The 14,708-nt window shown below is 37.5% G+C and overlaps 1 protein-coding gene across 2 annotated transcripts in view; it reads right to left on the reverse strand.

The window, feature by feature from the left end:
* The window catches only part of PLA2G4A (phospholipase A2 group IVA), a 137,241-nt gene that overhangs the window by 14,427 nt on the left and 108,106 nt on the right, over window positions 1–14,708 (reverse strand). For both annotated transcript variants that reach the window (XM_080648451.1, XM_080648450.1), the window contains 2 exons: window positions 9,987–10,229; window positions 4,828–5,012 (listed from right to left, as the gene is read on the reverse strand). In XM_080648451.1, the coding sequence (XP_080504577.1) occupies window positions 4,828–5,012; window positions 9,987–10,229 (428 nt within the window). The remainder of the gene's footprint in view (window positions 1–4,827; window positions 5,013–9,986; window positions 10,230–14,708) is intronic.

The raw sequence follows: 14,708 nt of genomic DNA on the forward strand, positions 1-14,708 counted from the left end.
TATCCATCTTGATTGTTACTCGACACCTCAGATGCTTCAGATTTCCAGAGATTAATTCATGGTAAATTTACACAGTACTAACTAAAATGGTTTTCTGTGGAGATAACAATTTGATAGTATCCTTCAAAGTAATACTCTGTAAAATGTTTGTGCTCATTTTTGAGAATAAAACATCTTGAAAGACAGAAGACAATCTAAATAACAGAAATGTAATTAAACTATAGTATGAATGAAATATTTTTATTTTACCTATTTATAAATTAGAAATATACTCATATCTATCTATTACGATAAATTAGCTTTTCTTTATAAGAAATGAGTATTTTCTCTATACAAACCTAGGATATGCACTTTCTAAGATGTTTCTCATTTTAAAGCAATTTTTAGATTACGAAAAGTTATGAAGTGTACATATGTAAATACATTTACAGAATCTTTAAAAATTATTGAAGCAACTAACATAAGATACAAGAGATAGAAACCATAATTTAGAAGTCATTGTTCTATGTTTTTTGCCATGCTCATTTCTAATAAAAGCATGCTGTTATGAGGATCCAAGAGCTTTGTAAAGCAACATGCATGAAAATAATTTTCTATGTCTAATCGTGTGTAGAATTTACATAACATTTTGCAGTTCTCATTAGTTCTTCTTCACTAAGAGGTTACAGGTAGGGGAAGGGTGGGTGGGTAGGAAGAGATCAACCAAAGAACTTGTATGCATATATGCATAACCCATAGACACTGACAATAGGGTGGTGAAGGCCTGAGGTGGGGGCGGGAGGGGGGTGAGGACACCTAGAAGAGGTCAATGTGGGGGAAAGGGGACATATGTAATACTTTCAACAATAAAGATTAAATATATATATATAGAAAATGAATGTTGAATATTTCTATTCATCACAAGATATCTGTTCCTCAATGACCAATATAGGTTTAGTGGGCTGAGTGGCAGTCTTCTAAAAAATAAGTGAAATTAGCCCTAGCTGGCTTGGCTCAGTGGATAGAGCGTCAGCTTGTGGACTAAAGGGTCCCAGGTTCGATTCCGGTCAAGGGCATATACTTTGGTTGCAGGCACATCCCCAGTGGGAGGTGTGCAGGAGGCAGCTGACCAATGTTTCTCTCTCATCGATGTTTCTAACTCTCTCTCCCTCTCCCTTCCTCTCTGTAAAAAATCAATAAAAAAACATATTTTAAAAAAAGGAATAAAAAACATGTTTATTGATTACAGAGAGGAAGGGAGAGGGAGAGAGAGAAACATCAATGATGACAGAGAATCATTGATTGGCTGCCTCCTGCATGCCTCCCACTGGGGATCGAGCCTGCAACCTGGGCATATACCCTGACCGGGAACTGAACCATGACCTCCTGGTTCATAGGTTGATGCTCAACCACTAAGCCACACTAGCCGGGCTATGGTTTGCTCTTTTTTTAAATTACAAATGACATTCATATTTCAGTCTCAAAAATAGAAAATTATTCATGATTTAGTCACCTTAATAAAATCATATTGCATATATCCAGTTATTACATTGTCATTTCTCCCCTCCTTCCAAAAGACTTTATGTATATTTCTCATCAATTTCTAAACCTTATTAATTATATCTAAAAAGTAAAGCATTGTTAAATAAATTTTTGCATATTCACAATAGAAATATTATGCTGTGTTTATAACATTTAAAATTTTTTTACTGGCATGGGGAAAGATTTCTGATATAATTTTAAGCAGAAAGAAGCAGTGTGCAAAGCTATATGATCCTGGTGCTCACACACATGCATAAAAGGGACTAAAAGAAAATACCAAAATATCAGCAGCTGTTGTTTACAAATAGCAGAAGCACTTGAGATATATTCTAAATTTCCAAATTTTTTACAATGAGCACATATCCTTCTTAATTAGAAATAATGAATCAAAGTACGGTTACAAACTAACAAACTACAGTGGTTCTTTTTAGAGATACAAAACGTATTCTAAAACTTGTTTCCAATTTTCCCAACACCATTTATTGAATAGACTATCTTTACCTTATTGTATGTTCTTGCCTCCTTTGTGAAATATTAATTGACCTTAAAGACGTGGGTTTATTTCTGGGCTGTCTATTGTATTGTGAACACAGATTATGTATTATGGAATTGTATACCTGAAACCTGTATAATTTTATTAACCAATGTTACCCCAATATATTCAATAAAACAATAAAATAAAAATAAAACTTTCAACAGCACCTCTTAGCAGTGGCGGAACTCTGATTTACATATAAAACGATGGCACTGACATTTCTATACTCCCGTAGGTGATATGAATAATAGTTATTTACCCCAGAACTAGCTTCTAAGCTGTCATCTCAGAATCATCTACTGAAATTCACCTCCCCACTGCTGCTCATGGCAGCCTGCTCTTGGTTTGCACAGTCACCCACCCGGCGCGGTGCCTCGTTAGCCTATGCTTAGATTATAGTGAAGCCTTCTTCATCTTAATCTTTTGCCCTCCACTCTCCACTCTCAGATTAATCATCCTAAAATTCCAATTTCATGAAGTCATTTTTCTGCTGGAAACCCTTCACTGAGTCTCTCTTTTCTGCCATCCAATTTTAAATTCTCCCCTAACGCCCTTCTAATGGGAGCTTTATATCTATCACTTCTAATTGGATCGTGCCCAGGTTCTCGGATGTGCTCATTGTCATCTCTGTGCCATCTCTGTGACTTTTCCAGCCTGTCCCATTTATTTCCCTGCTCATCTACTCTGATGCGCACCAATGTATCCTTACACAAATCTCCTATCAAAGGACTTCATGCATATTTCTCATCAATTTCTAAACCTTATTAATTATATCTAAAAAATAAAGCACTGTTAAATACTTATGTAAACCCAAATAACTATTTTACAGTAAGTTTCTTGGCTTCCTTCAAAATGTCTGTTATGTATAAGATTCTCCCGCCACCCCCAAAGCTCAAATGTTATGGAGATCACGTTTTAACATCGACTGCGGCTCACAGAGCAGAAACAAGTACAAGTGCGGTGTGTACAGAGGCAGCTGGTGGTGGGAAAAAGCATTCAATTCTCATTGTGGAGCCTTGCAATGGGGTCCAGCTTGACCACTTCTTACTTAGCACTTCCCCGGCAGGTCCTGGGCTAGACTTTGTTCGCCCTTGTCTTATGTAATTGGTGGATGTGAAGAGATCACTTATCTCACCAATCCTTATCTACTTCTACTTGGCTGAAGGCTACTAACTGGCTCAAGACAAAATCTGAAAGCATTTTTAAAATATGAGCTTTCATAAATATTAGAGAGTTATAACCATTATTATTCTTGAGAGCAGTTTAATCATAGTATAATAGAAAGGAAACCAAGTATCAGAGGACAAAGGTTATCACTGACTTCCTGATTCAAAATCATGGACTGTTTCACTTCATCTTTATGAGTTTCCATTTCCTAATCTATCAAATGTAGATGATAACTCCATCCCTCTTACAGCATTTCATTCATTCACCCCCCAGAAATGTCCCTTATATATTTTGGCTGGCTTTTACAAGGCAATTAGGACTAAATACACAATTAAAAAACACACAAATAGTGTTCGAGTCCCCATGGAGTTCACAGACAGTGGAAGCAACACACACACACACACACACACACACACACACACACACACACATATGAACAGACAATACATCATGAAAATTGCTGTATTAGTAGAACTTACTAAGTGTTTCATTCTGAAGCTATACCTGTGGAGGTCACGAAAGATAACATTCAAGATGAGGCTGGAGAAAGTGTGAGGTGTTCCAGGTGGAGGGAATGGGTGAGGCCGCAGGGCAGCCCAGCAATCTTTCTCTATTGCCTATTCAGAACTTCTTTTCTCTTTTCTTCACAGAGGCAGACTTTTATTCTCCCCATGCCCCTAGCTTCACTACCCCCATCCTCTCATTCTACAAAGATAACTAATTCCTGTAAAAGTTAGAAGTCACCAGATGAGTAGTTTCTTAACTTCACTTCTCCGTGGCCAACTACAAACCTCCTTCCACAGCCATTATTTCCTCCCTTCCCTCTTGCTCCAATATGGACGTTTTTATACTACTCTCCACCTGTATTTTTACATCCCCTCACCCCTGTAACCTTCTCTGGGATGTGACCCTATTGTATATGCCATCTCTCCATTCTTCAATAACATCTTCATTAATGACTCCCAGCCACCCGCATGCTCAAGTCTTTTCTATTAACAACCCAACCCTCCACATACACACACTGATCCTGTTCTCCAGATACAGTCCATCTCCTTCTTCCTGGATAGTCTATAGAATTGTCTCCATTTTCTTAATTTCCACTCATCCTCAAGTCACAGCAGTATGATTTGTGCGCTCACAACCCTATTGAAACTTCTCTTGGCCAGTTCACCAAGAACTTCCTTGTTAAATATCTTCAACTGGTTTTCATAACACTACTCACTTCCTTGGTCTGCCTCCTTTTCCCCTGATATTGTTATTGAACCTTCAAGATACTATTTTATGTTCTCTTATCTTCTCACAGAATACATTCCCCAGGCATGGTTTTAATTATCATTTTCCTGCTAATTCCCAAATCTCAGCCTAATTTGTTTCTTGAACTTCAGGTACATTGCATCATTCTTGTCCTGCTCAGGACTATGAATTTTAATGTGGGTCATGGGGTATCATTAAAAGTTCTTTTAAGCAGGAGAGGGTTTGAGTACTCCTAACAATGTAGACAATAGGCTAACGAGATAAGAAATTGAGATCAAGAGGACTAAGATATTTACAAGGCATGCAAAAGAATGTGGTAAATAATAGAATGCTACATAAATTCTTCTTACCTTGAATGGAGGACTAGAGTCACTTGGCCTTGCAGAAAAGTCAAAGGAGATGATGAGATCGACTCCCCTCTGAGGCCTCAGAATCAAGGGGTAAGGCAGGTTAAATGTGAGGCCACTGTCCACTATATGAATCTTTTTACTTTTGACATCCAGAGGCTCATAGATTTGCTCAAATTCATCAGGATCTTTTAAAAGAAAAAAAGGAAGAATGAATTAAACAATCATTTAACATTACTTAGGATATGAAAATAATTTATTATATAAAGACTAGTAGCCCTGCGCATGAATCCACGCACCAGTAGCTCTCTGTGGGGCCTGGCCGCTCTGCACCTGCGGCCCAAAGGCCCATCCACAGCCGGGCATGGAATACTTGCCTCATTGCCGCGGCGACAAAGCAAGCATTCCACCTGGCCACTCATGCTGCCCGCTGTCAGCGGCCGCCCCCCCCCCCCACCTCCCCGGGACTGGGGGACTCCAGCAGGGCTGAGAGGACTGGGCACTGCCATCTTGTGGCTATGGATGCCACCATGTTTGTGATGGAGTGATGGTTAATATTACCCTTTTGTTAGATAGGATGTAAGATAGAATTCCATATGGCTAGGCTTTGGAGACAAACAGAGCTGGGCATGACTCCAACTTCAGCAACTGATAAATTAACGATTGTCTTTAGCTCTTAGTTTCTTCATCTGTAACATCAGGGGAAAAGAATCTATCCAATAAGGTTGCAGGGGGATTAAGTAAGATAATGCATGGAAAGTACATTTTTCAGGCCTTGGCATTAATTCTAAGCTGTGCAGCATGATCCCTCTATCAGCATTACGTGGGTCTTTACTGGCTTAAACACATTACCTCATACATTATCTTATTTAAGTCTTATTACGGATGTGTGAGGTAGAGGAGATCTATAAATAGAAGACAGAATAAATTAATCTCTCAAGTGGTACAACTAGGGAGTGGCAGAGTCTGAATGGGTATCACACTGCACCTCTCCAGGTGATTGGAGTTCAAGAAAACAATCCTCTTTTAAATGAGAGAAAAATCATTACCAGTATGTAGACCAATTCCCAACTCTGGCATGTAACCAAACACCATGGTTCCAACCTCTAGATCAACTGACAGAAAGGTATGTTTCAAAGCATACAGTTTTGCAAAATATTACCAGATATTCTACACACAAAATAAGAATTCCACGATCAAGCAGGTTTGAGAAATGTAAGATCCGACGGCTTAACGTAATGGGCAATTATATTATACGTTCCCTGTTCTCCTTACTATGCCTTGGACTTAGAGCACTTTTTCAAAAATGAAGATGCTACTTAATCATCACATAGGTACCACTATCTTTTCTATTTTGTAAGTGAACTTGGAGTGAAACGTGAAGATGGCTGCATTCTCACTAACCTGCAGTTCCATCAGGATCAGGGTTGTTGGTTTTTAGTTTTACTCTACTTTCCTCTCATTGTTCACTGAGGCTAATGCTAAGTAACTGCTCAAGATTGTCCAGCCAACAAAGAGCGAGCCGGATTCCAACGTAAGCCAGTGTGCTTTTAAAGTGCTGTACCCGAGGCCCTTTTAAGTAGGACTTCTCAGACTCATTAGAGTAGCCCATTGCGCTGTGAAGAAGGGCATGAAGTTGTTGGTGTTTCCAAATTTATTTGAACTTGAACCCCATTTATACATAACATCTGCTAAAATGTCATGGAGAGTTTGAAAATGCCACTATGGAAGCATATCCTCCCATAGTTCAAAACATACATGGTTTCCAAACCTGTCAATGAGTTCATCCGTGTGTTGGATAAGTATGGAAACACGCAATGTTTTATAATTATGACTATTTCCTTAAAGTGGGTCAGCCGTGAACATTTCCGAAGGTCATTTTATAAATATATCACACAGATTCCATTTAGGATGCACAAATATTTGGAAGTTTGTGTTTTGAACTCTGGCCGGAATGAACTCGTGTCTCAATTTCTTATTCCAGATGGTGTATGTCACAGTAAACAGGGTAAACACAAAAGCAAACAGAAAGAAGTCGTGTAACTAATGGACAGCTCCTCCAAAATTAGTTTCCACCCGTACACAACTATTTTGAAATAAACACATGAGGGGGTTTTTTATCATCTTGTTATTTTTCTTGTTTTCAAAAGATTGTCTGCAAGGTGTAGAAATAGGGACAGAAACAAGGCACTAATTTTTCTCATTATAGGTTGAAAGATGGTTTTAATTCTAAGATGCTCATATTTTAATCGGTACAAAAAACATCATAAGGTAAATGAAAACGTAAGATTTTCCCAACATAATATATAGACTAGATAAAAAAACCTTAATTCTCTTTTTTGCATAGTGGGGAGTGTAAAAATAAAAGAAGTATGGTATTTGAACTGAATAATACATAGGAGTTTTAATAAAACTTTTATGAACCAAGATGACTACAGTTTATGTTAAATCCTTTAACTTTTCATCCCATACACATGGTAATCTTAAAATTTGGAAGTAACAGGGTACATCTTAGTAAGGGCATTGCCTAAAAAAATCACTTTGAATTCAACAAATTCAGTCTAAAATGCAGTCATTTTTAGCAATGTTAGTCTGTAAATAATAAATTTGAATAAACTGGGCACTGACTGATCTGGATTTCTGATTAAAATCAATATGTTATGTACATTTTTTTTTCAAATAAATAAATACAAAGTGAGTGAAATAGCATTTTAACAGGAGACATTCTAAGGAATAAAATGTAAAGTTCTTTCCAAAGATCATGAATTTAAAACAACTTTAGATTAAAACATTTCAGAATATCTCAACAAATGTGAAATTCACACTTAACTGAGAATGCTATATTTCATCTAGCAACCCTAGGGTTTGTATTGAAGGTATATATAACCAGACATAACCTATTGTCTTAGACTTTGATGCCATAAGCATAACACAAGGTATAATAAGTTCGACTCCTCCTGTTTAAATCACACTTCTGAATCTACATTGAAAAAGTTGTCAAACTCCCAGGAAGTTGTTAAAATGTGGAGTGCAGAAGTGCAGAAGGCAAGCGTGCTGTGCAAACCACAGAGGAGCCACGCTGGGTGATGCGATCAAAGCAATAACGTGAAACAGATGTAATAGAGCACACACAAAGGAAACGTCCATTTTTACATCAGCAAGACAATGACTAATAAAACCCAGAGCCAGGGGGAAGGGAGGGTAGCAGAAGGGAAAGGCTTTGAGGAATGTCAAGAGGCCTGTCTCCACTCTAGCTCTGCTGAGTCATTTTAGGCAAAGATGAGATCTATCTTCTGTAATCTTCCTTTACTGTGGAGTAAAAATTACTAAAGAAACTTTTTAGCGAGTCTAAATACTGTACAAAGCTAAATTTGTTTGAAAGCCCATCATCATTCATCCTTAAAGCCTACGTTTCTAAAGAAGACACATTTAACTGATATTATAATGGAAATGAATATAATCAAGTGTCACAACTTAAAAAAATAATGTCATGGACTGTAAGGTCAGGTATTTTTTTGGGGGGAGGGGCGGCGTTGGATGAATTTAAAAATGGACATTGACTTTATCACAAATCGACTTTCATTCTAGTGTACAGGAAAGGGTTTGGATTGAAGGTATATAACCAGACATAACCTATTATCTGAGACTTTGATGTCATAAACATAACACGAGGTATGGTAAGTTCTACTCCTCTTGTTTCTTTTTGCAATTTCCATTATGCTCAAGCAACACACAGGAACAGCACTACCAAAACAACAACAAAGTCGAAAGCCTTGTTCTAATTCTATTGCATAGGTATGCTGCTTAAACAAAGAGCAGTAGAAAGTTTTTGGAAAAAATCCCATTGACATTTTTATAGCATCCAGTCAACGTCCTTAGGCAGAAATGACTGAGAAATGACATTTGGGCAGTTAAAGGAAAAATGATGGTGGGATGAAGTAGTTAAATTTAAGATGACAGGATCATTACGAGAAAGATTATTAGTATTGATTAGTCACCAAGGTAAATTTAACTTTTGATTTGAAACGTGGATGCACAGAAGAATAAAAAGAATTATTCTTGGGATTTGGCTGAGAGGGAGTGGGTTCTTGCCAGCTGGCCTTCAGAAAGGGAACTAACGTTCCTGAGAACAGAGGGCCAGACACAATAGCCTGACGGGCGCTGCAGACTGGCAAACTTCGCTCCACGCCACCCACGCCATCTCATGTATGACTGCCCTGCCCTGGAGAGTCAGGCTCAGGACCAATGTTACCAGACTCCCTTACAGCTCCGTCTGAATCTGCTGAGACTGGTCCTTGGCCAAGGAGAAACACCCACGTGAGATTTGAGGAAGGAAATGAGGCAGAGGTTATGTTTCTGCTATTTCTATTGCCAGGCACAGTTGTGGGGGCGTTTGTTTTAACTTTTCATTCCAAACACATGGTAACCCTAAAACTTGGAAATATCCAGAGCGAGATAAACAGGGTCTCTCTTAGTAAGGGTATTGCCTGAAAAAGCACTTTTCAATTCAGTAAGTTCAGTCTAAAATGCAATTGATTTTTTGTGCTTTTTTTGTTGTTTTTGAAACAACATAAGCATTCTTATTAAATGTATTGGGGTGACATTGGTTAATAAAATTATAGAGATTTCAAGTGTACAGTTCTATGAGACATCATCTGAATATTGCATTGTTTACCACAAAAGTCAAATCTTCTCCCATCATTTTTAGCAATGTTAGTCTGTAAACAATACATTTGAATAAGCTCGACACTGACCAAACTGGGGTTATTCTGACGTGTTTTTGAAATCATTTTTGGAAGCTCCGTCTGGAGCTTGTTCTTCCAAGCCTTGGAACAATTTTGTAAACATTTAATTTCCTGCTTTAAGCCCCTTTCAGTTAAACAAGAAAGTGGGGTTCCTGTTTTCTGTGAGTGAAACTTGACCAGTAGAGAGAGGATCTATGGTCCGTCTCAATATTGCAATGAAAATGTTCTATGCTGACATGACTATGCTACTTCCTGTCCAATGTATTTTTCTGAAAATAAAAACCAACACAACACAGTTATTTGAAGCCCTACACATACTAAATGCATGTTTTTGTAACCGAGTCTAAACAGATAAGTAGTAATAAGGAAGGAAGATCTCCTGAATTAGCTTCCCCAGGTTACATTTCCTGTACTTACCGGTTACAGCTGCATCCAATTCATCTTCCTCCCAGGACTCCTGTGTGTCAAAGTCTCTGAAAGGAGACAGTGGGTAGGATGTATTGAGATTCAAGCCCAACATGAAGTTGTGCACCTTCCCAGCACGTCCCTCTCTGGTATTGAATAGTGTTGAGTCACTCATCAGAGCCATTATCATACGCTGGACCCAACTTGCTTGATTATCATTTTGATATTCCTCTTCAGCATCTTCAGCTTCAGTACCTAAGGAAAAAGAAAGCATCACTATACAGATTCCAAAATTCATTTTTAAAAAATCTTATTTGGACAACTGAATGTCAAAATTAACAGTGAAGCTCTATGGCTTTTGATTTAACAAATGTTTATGTGCATAAATTAATACACTAAATATTTCAGTTAACTATTTTTGTCCTTAAATTGTTCTTACTTTACCCTTTACCTATAGTTAGTCTAAGACTGCATTGTTGACAGTGTCACGTGGTCTAATCTTAGATTTCCAGGCAAACTTTTCTTCTTTCTCCCCTTCCCCTGTCCTTTTCTTTTCTTTTTTTTTTTTTTGCCTTATTTACACAAACACAAATAAACACACAATACACACACAGGGAAAATCCACAGTACCTTATCGTCTTTATTTCCTAAGTTTCCTTCTCTCTCCTGTTTAATAAACTTCCAGAAATCATGTAAACTGAACACAGACAACGGAAGGATTCAACATATATTTCCTGCTCAATAAACACCCTTATAAACTGTCATTTCATCGCTACTTATAGAGTTCGGCTTTTAAAACTCTGTAATTTAAACACATGCTTTAAAATGTTTTAAAATTCAGCAATCTTCCCAAAGAAGCGGCTTTTCATCACTTCTTCCTTAAAACCTACGCACACATCACTACTACTGGGAAGCTATGCTGTGTAGTTACTTAGAGCTTTGGCTCCAGAGTCAGACTGCCTGGATTCCAACCCCTTCACCCCTGTTTCCTAGTTAACCCTTCTCAGCCTTCATTTCCTCAACAGAAAACTCTGTAGGGTTATTGTGAGGATTAGCTGAGTTAGTGCATTCATGTAAATTCCTTAGGAAAGTGCCTGGCCTGCATTCAATTTTAATAAACACTATTTAGTAGTAGAAACAGTGGTAGTAGCAGCAGAAGCAACAGAATAACTGTCAGTGTCAATATTATTCATTCACAATCCAAATCTGAGAACACTCTGTGGCACAGTGTGATGCCCACCTGCTTAAATCCCTTTTGCTCAGATTTCTGGGAACTCTGTATATAAATATACATAAAACTGTGTGTGTGTGTGTGTGTGTGTGTGTGTGTGTGTGTGTGTGTGTTTGAGAGAAAAGAGAATCTATGCTCAAACTTCATAATTTCCAATAATTGTTAACTAAACACACAGGAACCACAATACATACCGGTTTTTATTTTCACAAAGATTAGCTTAACTGTACAAGTAAATGAAGTAAATTGGATCTTTCAGGAACCAATCCAGATGACTACACATTCACTAAAAAACAAACATACTCTTTTCTACTCCTACATTTTTCTAATGCCAAGTATGACGAATAAAATCTTTTGCTAGAACAAATCAGGTTTCAAAATGAATGATTTGTATCTCTAGATACACAGGATATGAATAAGATATTCAATTACTTTCCAAAGATTTGGAGCTGCTTCATCATCATCATCATCATCATCGCTATTATATTTATGAGATATACTCCACTTCTGTAACAGCAGAGGGTCTCCTTTCCTTGTGATATATGTGGAAATGGTATCATTTGTGGCACAAACCCAGCAGTCAACAGAGAAATGATATCCATTGCTTACAAGCTATTTCTATTTGCTGCCTTTTACAACTTAAAGCCCTTTTATGCGTTTTCTAATTTTGATGATTACAACATTTCTATAAGAGCAAGTGAAAGTGATGCCAGCATAGGTTTGAAGAAACTAACGTTGAAAAATGCCTAAAGACCTTAATCAAAATCACATGAATAAAAATGAAGGAAGTTCAAGAGAATGAAAGGAAAGCCATTGACTGGGAGAATATATTTTCAAAAGATACATCTGATAAAGGACTGTTATCCAAAATATACTTAAGACAAACATCCCACTTTAAAAATGGGCAAAAGACCTCAGTAGAAGAATATACAGATGGCAAGTAAGCATATGAGAAGATGATCCACATCCTATGTCATCAGGGAAATGCAAACTAAAACAACAATGAGATAACACTCCATACTTATTGGAAGTGCCCAAAGTCCAAAATACTAACAGTACCAAATGCTGCAGCGATGTTGAGCAACAGAAACATTCATTCATTGCTGGTGGGAATGCAAAATGGTACAGTCACTAAAGATAGTAGTTTGAAAGTTTCTTACAAAACTAAATTATACTTCTGTCTTATGATCCAACAATTACGCTTCTTGGTTTTTACCCAAAGGAATTGAAAACTTACATCCACACAAAAATTTGAATATGGATATTTATAGCATCTTTATTCATAATTGCCCAAACTTGGAAGTTACCAAGATATTCTTCAGTAGATGAGTGGATAAACTGCAGTACATCCAGACATTGTACTATTATTCAGCACTCAAAAGAAATGAGCCATCAAACCATGAGAAGACATGAAGGAAACTTAACTGCATGCTACTAAGTGAGAGAAGTCAATATGGAAAAGCTACATAGTGTATGATCCCATATATATGTCATTCTGGGAAAGACAAAACTCTGAGGACAGTGAAAAAATCAGTGGTTGCCAGGAGTTGGGAACGGGGACAGAGGGATGAATAAACAGAGCATAGAGGACTTTCAGGGCAGTGAAACTACTCGGTATGATGCTATAATGGTTGATACATTCCTTTTATATTTGTGAAAATGTATAGAATATATAGAATATCCAGAGTGAAGCCTAAAGTTTGGACTTTGGGTAGTGATGATGTATCAGTGTAGGTCCATCAATTATAACAGTTGTACCACTCCGGTATAGAATGTTGATAGTGGGAGAGGCAGTGTGTGTGTGGGCGGGGGGAAGGGGGGGAGGAGTGAGGTGCAGGGGATATATGGGAACTCTACTTTTTACTCAATTCTGCTATAATTTAAAACTACTCTAAAAAATAAAGTCTATTTAGAATGAAATAAATTAATATTAAGATCTAATAAAAAATCATCAAAAATATCCTGAATATCATTCTCCAATCTAGGCTGATACTAAACCAAAGTCATATTCAATTGGTTCTTAAACTTCTCAGCCTTAAGATAAGCATCCAGTACTTCAGAGATGATCAAATGTACTGATCGATGTTTTACTTAATAAGTGACAAACCATTATTACATCTACTTGATAGTCCCTAAATCATGACATGATTAATTCTAGACATGCTAGGCATATACTCTCTCTCCCCAATGTACTGGCTAGCTCCCTTCATTAAAAAGAAATTCAAAATTAAAAAAAAAAAAATAAAGACCTGAACAACCAAAATAATTAAAATGACCAATATGAAGGCGCAGAATTTAGACTCAGTTTCTTCCAGAGCCGGTTCTTGCCTAATGACCTGAGCTGCCATATATACTTAGGCAAATTACTGGCTACATAAATCAGGAGGACAGTAGGCAAGCAGGGTCTGTAGCCCAGATTGTACGCCACTGGCCATCTTGTGCCTTGTCAAGAGCTTTGTCTGCCCAAGGAAGGTCCCCTTTTTACGTTTTCACAAGAAGCTGCACACTAAGCAAGCTATGGGCCTATGTAGCTGCATTGCCCAGAGAAGGCACCTCTGATGTGCACAGACTCATCTTATGAGGAAGTAACAGCCCAGTTATGAAAGAGAATTTTAATTTTAGTGTTAATTCAGCAAGGATAAAACGGGCTCTTCTGTTATCTATAGCATGGCAGGTGGAATTCCTTATGTTTTGGACAAGAAAGCACTTAATGCCTTTTAAAATCTGTAGTCAGCCCTAACCGGTTTGGCTCAGTGGATAGAGAGTCGGCCTGCGGACTCAAAGGTCCCAGGTTCGATTCCGGGCAAGGGCATGTACCTTGGTTGCGGGCACATATACCCAGCAGGGTGTGCAGGAGGCATCTAATCAATGTTTTCCTCTCATCAATGTTTCTAACTCTCTATCCCTCTCCTTTCCTCTCTGTAAAAAAAAAAAAAATCAATAAAATATATTAAAAATAAAATAAAATAAAATCTGTATTCAGACTCTAATAGGACATGTTCACCCAGTTGTTATCAAAGCTGTTTAATTTTTGTTTGTTTGATGTTTGTTATGTTTTGTTTTTGTACAAATGGTTGTGTCAAACACTTTGTCAAAATGTAAAAACACTCCATTTTCACACATTTGCAACAAATATGCTTGATCCTTGCCTTCTCCCTGCCCTCACTCCATCACTGACTTTCCTGATCCACAGCAAGCTAAAAGCTGTCTTGTCAAAATGTAAAGGAACTCATTTATATCACAAAGTAATACATGTAACAAAGAGTTCTCCATAGTTCTACCCAACTTGCTCCCTTCCTCAGACATGGAATGTTGGCAAGGGGATAAAGGCTCAGGATGGAGTGAGAATATAATTTTACACGTTATTTAATAATGTATTTTTCAAAGATAAAATTTAGATTAAAAAAAAAACAAGTCAGCTAAAGGTGCTCCCAAACCACTATTTCCATGCTGAAAGCCCAGTTCAATAATCAGATTTAAAACAGAATTTAGTATTTCTAACA

The sequence above is a fragment of the Plecotus auritus genome (assembly GCF_963455305.1).
Source record: "Plecotus auritus genome assembly, chromosome: 12".
Classification (NCBI taxonomy): domain Eukaryota; kingdom Metazoa; phylum Chordata; class Mammalia; order Chiroptera; family Vespertilionidae; genus Plecotus; species Plecotus auritus.